This window comes from Geospiza fortis, unplaced genomic scaffold (genome assembly GCF_000277835.1).
Source record: "Geospiza fortis unplaced genomic scaffold, GeoFor_1.0 scaffold84, whole genome shotgun sequence".
In the NCBI taxonomy this organism is placed as follows: domain Eukaryota; kingdom Metazoa; phylum Chordata; class Aves; order Passeriformes; family Thraupidae; genus Geospiza; species Geospiza fortis.
In genome coordinates this window covers 2,685,161-2,700,206 of record NW_005054363.1, presented here as the reverse complement: position 1 = coordinate 2,700,206, position 15,046 = coordinate 2,685,161, and the positions used below count along the sequence as shown (strand labels likewise).

At 40.6% G+C, this 15,046-nt stretch overlaps 1 protein-coding gene across 1 annotated transcript in view; it reads right to left on the bottom strand.

Moving 5' to 3' along the window:
* The window catches only part of CLYBL (citrate lyase beta like), a gene marked incomplete at its 5' end in the record, with an annotated part of 132,038 nt that overhangs the window by 67,446 nt on the left and 49,546 nt on the right, over positions 1–15,046 (bottom strand). Inside the window, one exon of the mRNA XM_031059560.1 lies at positions 10,146–10,335. Within this exon, the coding sequence (XP_030915420.1) occupies positions 10,146–10,335 (190 nt within the window). The remainder of the gene's footprint in view (positions 1–10,145; positions 10,336–15,046) is intronic.

Here is a 15,046-nt window from a genome sequence, read left to right as displayed (position 1 = left end):
TGAAACTTCAGAAGATAAAGTTATCCGAAGTCTGGCATAGGAGCAGCTATTTTGAGGCAATCTAGCAAGAGGCTGTAACAAGTTAGGAGGAAAGAATGAGCAAGTCATGGTTTATAATCATCCTAAAATGAACAGCCAGGATCTTTATAACCATTTGCTCCCAAATGAGGAACAACACAAGGATTTATGGTCTTCTGGAGCTCAGTGATCAAAATAAAGAAAAGTATTTATAATTATTTTCTCCCAGTCTTGAAATAACTGGTAAGTACATTGTTCTGGAGAGGGTAGCCCTACTGCACTGCAGTGAAAGAAGGATAGCAAAAGAGCCATTACAGCGACCCACAGCAGGCAGCACTATGTTATGCAGGAGTTAAAGCAGCAATCTCAGAGCAACCAAGCTGCCTTAAAGATAGAAATTGTTGTCAGACTCAGAAAACACGAGAATTTCATTTATGCTTTCAAAAAGATGCAAAGTGCTGATCAGACTCCACAGTCAGCTTATCAATTTCCTTATTGATAGATGAAAAGGCAGTTCATTTTGTGATATTACAGTCAAAAAGAAAGATGAGCAGCCTCAGCAAAGCAGATGAAATTAACATCCAAATCTGTGGCAGGCTGTATTTGCAGACATGTACACTTGTTTTTGGAGAGTTATACACTATGCTTTGGACAGCACATTTAGGTATGCTAACAATTGCACATGCTCCATACAGCTATAAAAAACACTGTCAAAACAGCACCTTTTCAAATGCAGCTGGGTGTTTTGACTTACTCATAGTAATAATAATAAAACTGGCAAGTTTTTCACTTTTTTGTAAAAGAATTTCTTGCTTGGACCCCAAATTCTGGGCATGCCAATGTGTGACCTAAGGATGCATTAAGAACTTTCATGCCCTTGGAGCCTACTGCATACTGTGGAGCCAGCAGAGGTGTGCAGGTTTAGATGGGAATAAAAAAATGCATATAGTTCCTAATGCTCCATCCCCATTTGTTATGGCTTTTACGACAGGGACTAGAAAAATTGCATATTGTGTTCTATTCTGTATGTGAGTGCACATTAGATTTGTGGCTCTGGATGCCCTCCACTGTCAGTGAGCCAGAGATTTTGGGTATCAGCTTGTTCCATGAAAGTGTATTCTTTTGGTGTATAAAGCAGAGCTTTACAATCTTTCACAATTTGGAGAAGAAAGTAATTCACAGAATATGTAAAAACCAGGGCTTTAGGAAATCATAATCCATGTGTTTTGTCTTCTGTTGAACAGAGATAAATTGCTCCACTCTAAGTTAAAGGGATGTCATGGCATGGGTTTGATTCATGGTGGGAATAAAAGGCTGGTTTTAGACAGTTCTCTGCTTATTTCACAACTAGCACAGTTCACATGTCTTCAATTCAATATTTGCTGGTGTATAGGAGGAAGAAGCTCAAATTCCCTAAGGGCTTAACTCTGAGTTACTCATTTAGACACAAATGTCCTTAATTCATGGAATGTGAAATGTTATCTGAATAAGGACAGAGAATCCATAGCACTGTCAGTATTGTGGACTCCTGGTCATACAGTGGGAGGAAATGAGGCTTTTGCATAGGTACTGGTGGTTTAGTTCCCACCACTAGGATCCTTTTATCTGATCTCCAGAAGAATAGTAGATGAAAGACACAGATGTTAAACATCATGGTTTTTTGGGTATCGTGGCAGCTGACACCTGCCAAGATTCCCAGGCCTAGCCATGACAACACACACCTTCACCTTCATCTGCAACTTCCACGTGTATGGTTATGCTGTTTCTCCATCTGACATCAAAAATTCTTTTCTCTTGCCCAGCATCTCACCACATTTTCTAGTGTTGCTACCTAATAACACTACTAAACCCCAGGTGAACAGGTATTGTTTAAACAGTCTGGTAAAATAAACCACGGATTTCCCCATAATCTTCTGAGTATCTCTGAGGTTCTTCCCACTCTTCAGTGGGACAGCTTTGATGGCACCAATGCACTGGGAAAAGTACCATGCATTTCCACCTTTCCTTGCCTACCTATCTTGCCCAAATCAGACCACAGGGCCACTGTACCACTACCTGTGACCATAGAGATACCTTGTAGACCAGTTTACCAAAGAGGGCAAGGGCTGTATTCTCTGTGTGTCCTACCACCTTCTGGTCCATGTCCCTGTTGATGACGGTTTCCTCATGTTTTCTTTGGGTTTCCTCACACTTCACTCACCACTCTGTTTTCGAAGTGTGGGCCTTGCAATGAGGAAGAATAAGCAGGGTGGACTACTGGCTATGAAAGCACAATGAAATCTGAAGTTCAAGACTAAGTTTCAAGATTAATTACAACAGAAACTTGGATACACAAACACATTCCAATGCCTGCTCATTGCCAACAAAAAACTAAAGCAAAGGAGATCTGGAGCAAACAGTGTTAAATGCTGAGTACCCCTGTGAAATTAGACAGGGGCAGTACCTTTATCATTTCCATTGGAGCCCTGACAACACAACACACAACACAACACAGCACATGGCTTTGCATACAAAACACTGCTCAAATTTGATCCCACAGATTGTTTCTCAGCTACCCATGTAAACTGAACTTTTTAGTATTAGCTTGGTTTTCTGTAGCACACTTGAAACGCAACAGCTCCCTTCTAACTAAATGATAGGTGCTCAATGGCTGTACTTCTTCCTGCTACAGGAACAGATGAAATATTGAAACTTGGTCCAGAAATGTGTAGCAACCCATTTAGTCCTGCAGTTAGCATTTAGTACCCAGGCGTGCTGATGTGCCTGCAGACAGTGGACTATACACAAAAGGGAAGGACTGTGACTTACAAGTCCATACGAACATGAAATGTATGTTCTAAAATATTTTCGCAGGTCTATTAATGTATTCCTGTCTGAAATCCCCATTAATACTGAGCCAAGACATTTTTCCTAAGTTTCTAGACACCATTCTGTCAGCAGTAATGGTTACATCAGTACATGTCCAAGTCAAACTTAATTGGATACATCTGAATCAGTGGAAAAGAAATAACTGGCAATTCAAAGGCTCTGCTCGAAGAGAAACAGGCATTACTGAGCTCATTAAGAAGAAAATTGCTGAATATTGCGATCTCCTTATGAATCCTCAAATCTTTATGTAAGGAAGATGATTGGCTTGTAGAGTAAAACAATAGGAACAAAAACTTTTATTGTCACAGTCAGTACTCAGGAGTGGCACTTCTTCCAGGACCATGGTGGGATTAATGAGGAAATGAAAACACTTTACAACTTTCATAAAAATGTATATTCATCAGAACTCTTCAAGGATCAAAAAGGCCTTGCAGAGTTTCACCGTACAGTTCAGCTCCCCTACAATAAGCCAGAGAGACTTTTGGACTCCCCAATTCCTACAGAAGAAATTTCCCATGCTACTCATACTTTTAATAATGGCAAGCCAGTGGGGAAAGCAGCATTCCCATTTTAATTTTGTGCATCTTTTGAAAAGAAGTCACCCTACTATGCGCCTGTGTACATTTAATCATTCTCTACACACTTTATCAGCAAGCCTTCTCCCTGTAGGAGGAATACAATTAGGTACAGTACTAATTTATTATAAATAAAGCAAAGACCTGGTAAAATAACCTAGTTATCAATGTTTCATGCAACTGTGCCTATGAAGTACTAGCTAACAGTCTCACTATGAGCCTAGAGAAATACCTGCAGCATTGATAAATCCTAACCAACACGACTTTATTAAAAAAAAAAGAGAGATTATCATCATATAATACAGGAAAACTGTTGCGTTTAATTGAAGTAACTAGAGATTTATGGAAACCAACTGGAGCTTTCTTCTACTAATACTATAAAATCCTTCAATAACATCAATAAGGAAATGCATCTCAACAAAGAAAGCCTCATTTTTTTTTTGTATACCACGCTGACCCATTTTATGTATTTATCTCCACCCCCAAATTTAGTTGAAGTGTTGTTTTATATGCAAGAGCCTCTTGTCATCAATGATAAGGACTAAAAAGGTCAGAAGGTCTCAGATTAAGGGGAAAATGGTAGGCAAGGATGCCTTCTCTCTGGCGTGCTGTTTGTTCTGACCCCAGGATGAGATCACTAGAGAGATGGAGGAGGCATTTTCACAGGGAGAAATCTCCATAAAATCAGCATGTTGTGGATGATCTGCTCTTGACTGTAATGAACTAAGAGTCTTCTCTTACATATGTGATATTCATAATGGAACACTTTGAAAGGTGGCCGGGCTTTAATCCTATTTTTAAAAACAGACAATTCAAAAGAATTAACTGATTTTTCCTTCTCCCATGACACAGCACAGTGGCTCCATGATGTTAGGTAGGAACACATTTATGCTATGATTCTAAGAGGACATGCTTCGCATTAGTAAAATAGGTCCTTCTCTATACCTCCTCTTAACACAACCAAACTTCCCCTCACTGCTGAGGAAACTAGGAAGAACAGGAGAGACTCAGGAGCCACCACTTCCTCTCTTGAGGAAAATATATGGGGAAAGGACAAAGCTGAGGCTTTCTCTTCCCCAGCTTCTCTTGCTTAAGTGCTGGAGGAGAGAGCAACGTTTTTCTAAAAGAGACAAAGTGGCATAATGACGATTTACATTGAATAAAGTTTAGGAGATTAAACTCTAATCAGTCTGACATAATTTTACAGTGAAGCCCTGAATATCAATAATTTTTTGTTGCATGAATGAGCTCCATATAGTTCCTGAGGATCAACAATAAAATTTCCTGGTTTCAAGTATTTTATGTGAGAGGAGTGCACAGACGTTTCTCAGCCATATGTACACTCTAAGGGATTGCTTTTACACCTCTGATACAAAAAAAAACATGAGCAGAGGGAACATGGGGCTTTGTTTTGATTCTTAATTATAACACTGGCATTCCCCATGGAAAGAAAAGGCCAAATCCTATCACTTTCAAAATCTGCCTGAGAGAATTTTCAAAGGTCATCTTTGGCAGGAGGGACTGTGCCCTGCCTGGCCTGATGGCACACTGAACGGAGCTGCAGAGTGCACTGTATTATCCCAGTTTTTCAAAACCACCCCGCAGACCACAAACAAAATAAAGTCACAAATAGCATTGATTTGGAGGCATTAAAATTCTCCAAAACTCTTGCCAAGGACTCAGAAAGATATATAAGGCTATAGTAGCAACCCCAACTGTTCTCTTGCTAGGCTGACCTGGCAGCTAACACCTCCTGGATGCTCTGAAGAACAGCACCACCAAGAGAGGATCCTGCTGGGAAAAATGCAGTTTTAGAAAACTCTCTTGTAGGGGTGGTAACTTTACATAACCCATGGGAACTAACTACAAAATCTCAGCTCACTGTGTCCTTGGGAAATGAATGCACTGACATGGAAATCTTCCTTACTCCAACAGGAAGAGAGAACTTTTCCACATGATATTAGATCCACCTGACCTACAAGCACAGTGAGTGATGCAGCTCTACAGAGGAAAGCTACAGCAGGGACTGCTGGCTTGGATGAGAGCCCTTGAGACAGCTCAGCTCCTACACAGAGATCTTTCATAAGATGCAATTCAGCTTGCTGGCTTATATGAATCATACAAGCATATCAATGCAGCCATTTTTAAAACCTTTTTGTTTTTTACAATCAAAATGAAAGCATATTCAGACCTTTTCCTGTGAAGAGCTGAAATAGATACAAGCTATTTTTTTCTCTAAGTGCGTGATGCATTTGTGACATATCAACACTACAATCTGTATTATTTCTAATTTTATAATTTTTATTTTAACTGTTCACTTTAAAATATCACCAAGCTCGTAATTCTGAGTAATTTCTTTAAAAAGTACATGTACATCAGTGGCAAAGAAATCCTATCTTTGTCTGTGAATAGCACCTCAGAGAAGGTAACTTCCCTTTACTAATATTCAATTGTTCCCACAATCAAAACTTAAATTTCTGTTGTAGAAATACCCAAAGTCTTACAGAGTCAGAAACCTTGAGAGGCAGCTGACAGTCTACATTATATGGCACTATGCATCTGAACCTGTAAAAACAGCATGTGGATCCCCAGCCAGGATTAGAAAACAGCTTGACTTGTAGGGTATGTTCAGCAAGACTAAAGCTACCTCTGTAAAATAAATTTTCAGCAACATCAGCATATCTCCCTATCACCTTTCCTATTCTGAATTTTTGAAGGCCTCCTACTGCTCTGCCTGGTCCCAAAGGTGTTGCAAAAGCCCCTGTGCTACTCAGGATCAGGTCTAACCCTACTTTCAGGGTTAATACTCAGCATACTATAACAACTTTGCTTATTAGCCATTTCTTCCCACTGGTTCTCAGAAAATTCACTGAAATATTTTCTCCTTGTGAATGCTGTGAGGTTTTCTGTGTTTTTCTGATTTAGTCGAAATATCAGATAGAAAATAAGATTCAAAAGAAGGGGAAAGAGATGACACCTGAAGTTGTGGTCAATGCTGTAGTTCTCGAAGGTAAGAAATGCAGGCACCAAAATGGTAAAGGAGATTAGGGTATGGGTATGGGTTCCCCCCTTCTGGTGCTCTCTGTCAGCCATTAGAAAACATAATTGTGGGGGTAAGGCACAGGGAAGGAAGTCTTTCAAAACTTCATTGAGAAAAAATACTGCATAGAAAATAGTTAAATATTTTTATAAAATTTAAATATTTTTATTTCTATTTATTTTTATTTATCTGGCCACAGCTTCAAAAGCTGCTACTGCAACCAAATGCAGTTTTACAAATGTTATCAGTTTCAGTAACAGGAAGCTCATCTTCCTCGTTTCCTCCTGAATAAGCAAGCAAATAGAGCTGCTGATATGCCAGATTATCGATCTGTCAAATTTTAACTTAATCCTAATATAAACCACACAGCACCTTGTTAAAATAGACCCATTAGATGTGGTTCAAGCTTGCTGCTTGGACTTCATGCAAATGAAGATCTGTAGACAGGCAGGTTTGGCCCAAGGCACTGTGAACCTTCAGTCAGGTCCTGGTTTTCCCCAAATTCAACATTTCTGCAGCAGTTTGAAGGAAGTCCATAAGTAGCATTTTAAGTAATATAAGACACAGCAATAAATACTCAAATTCATCAGTACTATTTAAGAAGAATGAATAAAGGACAGACTCAGCATTGCTGTGTTTCCTAGTGGGTTTTTCCCCCTCCGTTTGAAATGACCCATTTGCAATGGGCCACTGAACACTGTATTTCAATGCATGTTCTTGACATATCTTTCACACAAAGTCTCCAAGCACCTCATAAACATTAATAAATTAAGCTGCAAGAGCAATAAGAATTTCAGCTTCTCATTCATAGAACCTATGTCTCAAACTCTTCCTGAGTATCTGTGGCAGATCTAAAAATGAAATTCAAACTTCCAATCACTTTGAATTAGGCTTCTCTACTAAATCATGCAATCACAGAGTCTAATTCAGGTTGGAAGGGATCTCAGGAGACCACCTCAAAGCAGCACTAACTACTGCTCTACAGCAGCCAATCACAGCTTCATCCAGCCAAGACTTGAATACCCTCAGGGAGGGAGGATGCCCTGCCAATGGACAATCTCTTCAGCCTCTGACCACCTGCGTGGGCAAGACATTTTTCCCTTGTGTCCAGTCAGCATCTCCTCTCATGCAACCTGTGCCAAATTTTGTATCTTGCGCCATTTCTGAGCTCCTCTGAGAAGAGTCTGGCTCTGCACTCATTCATCTCCTCTCAGGAAGCAAAGTGTCCATCAAGACCCAACTCAGCCATCTCATCTCCAGGATGAAGAAACTCAGCTCCTCAGCCTCTCCTCCTGTGCCATGATCGGCCTGATGGCCCTTCATGGGTTCCTTCCTGTTGGTCAGCCTCTCTCTTGTCCTGGGATCCACAGCTTGGCACAGGGACTCCACACAGAGACTGTCAGAATCAAGTGCAGGGGTTGGAGCCCTTCCCTGGACCTGTGGGGTGCAGCTGTGCCAGCATGGCCCTGGGGATGCTTGGTGCTGCAAGGACACACCAGTGACCCTGTGCAGCTTGTTGTACAACTGCACCCAGGGCCTTCTGGGCAGAGGTGCCCTTCTCCAGGCTTCAGGAACATCCCCCAGCCTTGATCTTTCAGGGATGGCAGACAGCAGCTTCATGATGACACACGACAGCTCCCTGAGAGGCCTCCAGTGTGTCCTGTCAGGTCCCACAGACCAGCTTATTTACATAGACCCTGGCTCCATCCTCCCCTACTGTGGCTGCTCCCTCCCTCCCCAGAGTTTTGCTTCCAGGCCTGAGGCTGGGCAGACTCTGACAATAAAGCCTGCAGTTTTATGGAGCAGTGCATCCATTTGACTGGTTTTCATTCTCATTTTCCCTGCTGATACGCTTGAGCTAGCCATTTTTGCTGTCCTGCTCGTCCCTCACCAGTTTTCATTCCAGACAAGCTCTGAACTTCCTCATTCTGCTCCTACAAGCCTGGACCACACTTTCTGTTGTTTCTTGGTAGCTTGTCCCCACTTCTACCTCCTGTCTGCTTTCTTTTTGCATTTAAGCTGAGGCAGGGGCTCATCTGTCATCTCAAGTTTCCATTACCAATTTTTCCCCTAATTTCCTTGAAATCTTATACCCAGTGGCACAACTTCACTTTAACAGAGCTAGAATTTTACCACCCTTGAGAAATTGCTACTGTCAACTTTGTTGTCTTGATCATAAACTTTTCTTTTTCTGTCATTGTTTATTACAAATAAATGCTTATGCTATAAATTATTTGATATAATTAAGCTGCACCTAAAAACGCTTCAGTTTGATACACAACTATGTCTTGTATCATACAGCACCAGCCTCTGAAAGGTGATGAAACAATACTAATTCACTGTGACAGGAGATATAATCCTAGTCTTTCAACACTGAATTTTAGCAACTGAAAAATGTTTTCCAATCATCTTCAGCAGCACACAGGAACATCCAGCAGCACTACTTTCACTTTTTAGAATTAAAATAGGTACATGCAAACTCTGCAAAATTTTTTTACTCTGCAAACTCTGTAAAATTTTTCCTTTCCGACATACCTGTAAAGAGCTGAAGGTTAAAGAAAGCACTATCCAAGAGAGTCCTTCTGGAAAGCATTGACTCACAAGAAAAAGAAAATAATAAAATTTCATCCCAATTTTGGAAGAAAATGGGAAAATTTTCAAGTCTGTTTTCCTAACTTTCTAGACAAGATATCTATACTCAAACCCTAAACACTGCTTGCTGTAGTCTGAAGCACGGAGACACAGTTAGGAAAACCAACAAATATGAAAATAATGTGACAGCAAACTTACATTCCTGTTGAGAAATAGCTTTCATTAGGAAACATTTGCACCAATTTCTCATATACATTGTTTAAGATGGCTGACTTGGCAGTTATTTTTAAAGTTGGGCTCATTGATCTTAAAGGTCTTTTCCAATAATTCTATGGTTCTAAGTCATGGAACATACTGAAATGGTTACTTCCATATGTTTAAAAAAAATGGTTTGCAAGCAAAACTGAATGCATGCTAGATCATTCTCTCTTTTCCCACAGTTTAATGTTAACAAAAACTTGGCACAGGTACTTGACATATCTACATCAATCTCCCACTCTGCTCTCCATCCCCATTCCAAACACTGATCATGCTTGGGATCTAACTTCCTTGAGAAACATCCCTAACAGCATTTCCCCCCAAAATTTCAGGAAGTATATCTTTCCAAACACCCCAAGGCTCATGCACCAAACAGACTCATGCTGTGTTGCTCACAATCTGAAGATGCTTTTATTTCAATAACAAACTGCCCACCTGGTGATTCTGAACTAACGCTTCCTTTCCCACTTCTCTTCTTACAGACTGTTTCTTCCTCTTCCCTAAGAAATGTGTTGCAATAATAACAGTATCTCCCACTCTTCTGTGATGACAGCTTATGCCCAGTTCTGTATTCCTGCAAAACTCCCTCTCTGCTTACTCACACGGGATCTCTTTGAGTTCTGGGTAACCAGATTTTCCCAACGCCTTCACAAAGCCTATCACTGTGACATTACTCTGTATATCTTAAAGAGTTATCTTTGTCTTTCTGGTTGTCACTTCCCCAAGGCAAAGGCAATGTTTTTCCACAAGTTCTCTTTAGTGCTGATTATATCACACAGATAATTTTTAATTACCTTTCTGTTCAGAGCCACACCATCTTCACAGTCCAACACTGCACAATCTACATTTAGTGATGGGATTTTTCTTATCTTCTTTTCATCATCCGCAGGTACATAGAGCACAGCCCGTCTGGGAACATACTTGTGTGATGATGTAAAGCGATAACTAAGCTTAGGAACACCAGCTGGCAGAAGAGAATCCACCCTGTAAAGGATATTGTTGAAATTAGACTATTGGCAGCAATGCTGTAAATCATACTTGACTGTATTTTAAAAGCAAAACATTCCTAACTAGATAGTGGCTGGTTTTGGGCTACTTACATATTTTTTCCCTTTGGAAGAGACAAGTTAGGGAGATATCAGTATTACTGTTAATTACAATGTAAAACTCCAAAACCACTGTGTTCAATAGAATTTGCAAATTTAATCATAATTGAGGGCCTGCCAGGGCTGAGGTTTATCCACGCAGCTTTAATTACACAGCTTATTCTGGGTGCTACAGCAAGTATGAAATACAGAAGGGTGGTGGTTGTTTTTTTTTCCCCTGTCATAGGAATCTTCTGTAGGATGCAGACTGTGCTGGGAATGGATCAGGACTGCTTTGGGGAGGAGCTGCTATCTGCTACATTTCCTCCAGGAGCTGGATGCCATGCTGTGAATGAAGCAGGGATGCTGGTTAAAACAAACACAGGTTTGTGAAGTTCATTTTGCAACCTTAGCATTATATCAACAAATGTATTTGCATGCAAATTCTAAATAAGCAAGATGGATGGAGGGGGAAATGAAGAAAAAATAATGAAAACCCCATGTAGTGTGGAACCTCAGTACTTCAGACCTTCACATCCACAGCACAGACTTCCACTGGCAGAGTTCACAAACCCAGCAGCATCAGCAGCAAGTTTTTGGCTGTGGTGTCTTTTTAAATTTGTAAATGCTTTGTGCAGTACACATCAGTGCAGGTGTGAGCCTTTGGTGCCACATGGTTTGAGAGCATAACATCCCTGTGGCCCATAGGTGTGAGCTCTGGGGTGGTCTCCACCACCTGCCAATATTCCTGGTGAGGGTCCAGCTAACCTGTTCCAGGCAGCAGCTAGGTTAGAGCACTTGGAGGCTGCCAAAGGAGGCTGCTCTTCAGTGCTGTGGGGAGCTTGCTTTGCTCCATAATTACAAGCACAGAAATAACTTATAGAGGGTGCCACTGTGTTTCTTGGCCTTCCAAAAAAAACCCCTTGCCTGCTCATGTTCCTCCCCACTGCATGTTGTACCCCCCAGGCCTATTCTGCTACATCAAAGATGAGGACAAAATAATACAATTTACCTTCATACTAAGCACAAGGCACTTACACCTCAAAATAATCCTACCATATAACACCATTATGCATTATCATGTATATTATTCAGCAATTTGAATAATGCAAAGCTTTCCTAGCACCATGATGAACATGTCATTATCACATCATGTCAGGGACCCATGCATTTTCCTGTGCCCCTCTTAATAATGCTTCTTAAGTTGCTCGACTGGGATGACACATGGCTACACACACATGTGGGTTTTCTTCAAAGCAAACATGACTAATACTCTCAAATGCCTGGAAATGAGTTCAGTCATTCTAAATCAGAGCCAGTGTGGCATGTCCTTGACAGACCACTGTAATACTTGCCTTTCTAAGCTGAATCTGTTGAAGAACCCTGTCTTCCCCTGGAGTGTGCACCCTTAAAGCTGAATATAAGAGCTGGGTTAAAAATATGAAAAAAGCTTTTAACACATTTTACCTCAGTAAAATAAATTGAAAAGGAAAGAATTCCATCATCTCATCTGCTGCATCTGTGCATATCCTGTGTGGATCCATTTTAAGAGCCTACAGAAATCACTGCTGGGTTCTTCTTTGCAACATGCCTGGTAATGCTTAATTCAGTTTAAGAAATGGGACAGCTTGGCAGTTAAATACACATTATTCTATTAAAAGTGCCAGTGTTACCCTTGTGTATTACAGCAACAGCTTCAAGACTCAGATGTAGGAGGTCCTATCAGCACCTGGAGACATGCAACTGAGATCCACTGAGCCTCTCCAAAGTACTCTCTTTGCCTCTCTCTCACAAACTGCTTCACATTCCCTGCTTCACGCTGAAGTGGAGATGGTAACAGAACTCGTGGCAACTCAAGTGGCTGCTAGACAAATCCACTTAATCTCATTTTCCTGCAGTAGTACACCTTGGAAGAGCAAGGACGAGGTGGAAGAGTGGTTTATCTCAAATGGAAAGAGGAAGATTTTTTTCAGTGTGACACAGAGGTCAGCAAAGAAGTCTGCAGTCATTCCCATAACATATATGAGGGAACAAAAGTGATTAGTTTCTTTTCTGTTTCTCTGGTGGTTTCAGCCTTGTGGTTCCCAAGGGCACAAAGGAGCCAAAGAGCTCAGCCCATTAATAGTTAACTCCAGCCTGGAGCCAAGCAGCCCCTGAAGCACCCTTAATGACTGCCTCTCACCAGCCCTCCAACCTGCCAGAAACCTGATAGACATGGCTAACACCATAATCTCAGAGCATGCTGAGATGAGATGTATCTTCTGTCACACATGTTTCCCAGGATTTCTTCTGGGCTGTCATCAAACCAAGGGCTGTTTGACCAGCCGTTTTCCCTCTCACTGCTGCAAGCCCCATGAAGGCAGCCCTGCTCTGCATACCACACACAATGGTGTGTAGTGTTGTGTAGGTGAAACCACCATTACCTGCAGACCAGATTTAGTCAGCTGTCACCAGCCAGGTCTATGAACTTGTGTTTAGATGGAGGAGCAGTACAGCTTCCTCAGCAGACCACCTGACTCCACAGAAGTGATAGACTTAATCTGTTAAAAAGCCATCATTAATAGGCTTAATGCTGGAAATGCTACTGCCTGGTGACTATTGCCGTCTCCCTCTCAGCTAAAGAACTTTGTAACCACATGGGCTCAAACAACAGGTTTCTCAGGACATGAATTATTATAAAAAATACACTGTCAATGTGTCAAATTATTAGTTTTATGGGATATCTTAGCAAGTTGAAGAAGAAATAATTTTTCAAAAAAGTATGGTCAGGAAAAAAATATGTACAGCAGGAGGTGGTGTCAGTGGACCAACACAGAATCCTTCTCCTTTCAAAACTAAGAGCTCTAGAAATATTAATATGAAATAAGAGTTTTCAACATCAACATCATACCTATCTTTAGGTATGACAGCAGTAAATTGTATCAAAGCTAATTCTTTGACATATATTCTTTAATCATCACTGTGCATTTTGCTCGCAAAGTCATATTTTATGTTCTACAACAAAAAGGCAGAGGAACACATGGATTAATTAATAGATCCATTTGTCTATAGACTTATTTTAAACAGTGGCAAGGCTTGGGGTGCTCTGTATATGAGCAGTTAGCTACTCTGGTAGGAAACACTCCCCTGATTATCTTGACTTCTGTTATGTTGATAGAATGAAAAAATCCCCAGCAGTTGCTTTTTTAGGACAAAAAACCCACACAGCACTGCAGTCTCGATTATACTGTTAACCCTGCGCCATAAAGAGGAGGAAAATCTTACATATGTTTCCTGGCTCCAAGTATTTTAATGATTCAAACTAAGCTTGACTATGCTTTAAACTAAACACATGGACAAAAGCCAAGTGAATTTGCTAAGACAATGTTTCTTCCTTTAAGCACTGTAAGTTAAAACAAGGACTCGGCTATTGGGTAATGCTCATTAAATTGTTTTACAGCAGCATATTTTCATTCATAGCATCTGGCAGCATGCTGAGTGCTCTTGGGTCTCAGAAATAAAACTAAATTTCTTCAACAAACATAACACTCTACTAAAGTCTTCATCAAATATGTAAAAGTAGCTGGCAAGTTAAAGTTTCTCATGGTCCTTTGAGAACCATTCCACCCAAGAGTGAATAGTTCATCCTCAGGAAGGAGAAAAGAAAACCTATTTGACTACTAAGAGACACTGCAGTTTGCAATGGCAGCCATACAGCATGACTGTGAACGGTAAAATTACCCCAAATTATGCAAATTTCCCTGCTGTAAACTGCATTTTCACATTCCAGCATTGCTCATACACATACTTAAATGCACACACCTGTGCAGTGACATTGGTGCCAACAATATATAGGTCACAAAGTAAAGTACTCGTACAAGTGATTTCCAGCACTTTAACCTGTGCCTCTGTTCCCTGTTTATTTGCTAAATCAAATCACCCCTGGAAGATCTGCCAAACACATAGAAAAATATTCATTGCTCAATAGGCCAAATCTTTCCTTCTACAATCTTTGGCATAGTGTAGACAAAGTGTTTGCAAAGAGCATTTTTAGACACTTCACTAAAACTATTAAAAAACCTGGATAATTTCCACATATATTTTTGACTTCAGTGCATGTAACTACACACCACAATATCTGTGGAGCTGTGGAAGAAGGACAGAAGTGTCCCAAGACCCACAACCCGCCTGAAAAAGAGACAGCTAATGCAGGAAAACATCGTACAAATTATTTCTGCAATATGTGCAAAAAAACCCACTCTGGAGAAAACATAATGGTTTTCCTGTGTTGAATTTACCGGGGAGTATCACACCACCGCACACAAATAATCCACCAAAAACAAAGGAAACTTCTATGGAATTACAAAGCCCCACCATTTGCATAGTAATTCTTTCTAATTAAGAAAAGAAGATACAAGTTGTTTGTTATAAACATCAGCAGGCCCTGTGCAAATACGGAGGGCTCGCAGCCGCGCTGAGTGTTTGTCGAATCAAAGCGACTCGCTGGAGAGTTTTATTGGTACAGCTGCGGCGCATGCATTTTATCACACATGCTAATAATCCTGGTTATGGCACTAACATTTTAATCATTTGTTCTCTGGGCTTGTTTCTCAAACAATTAGCACTAATGA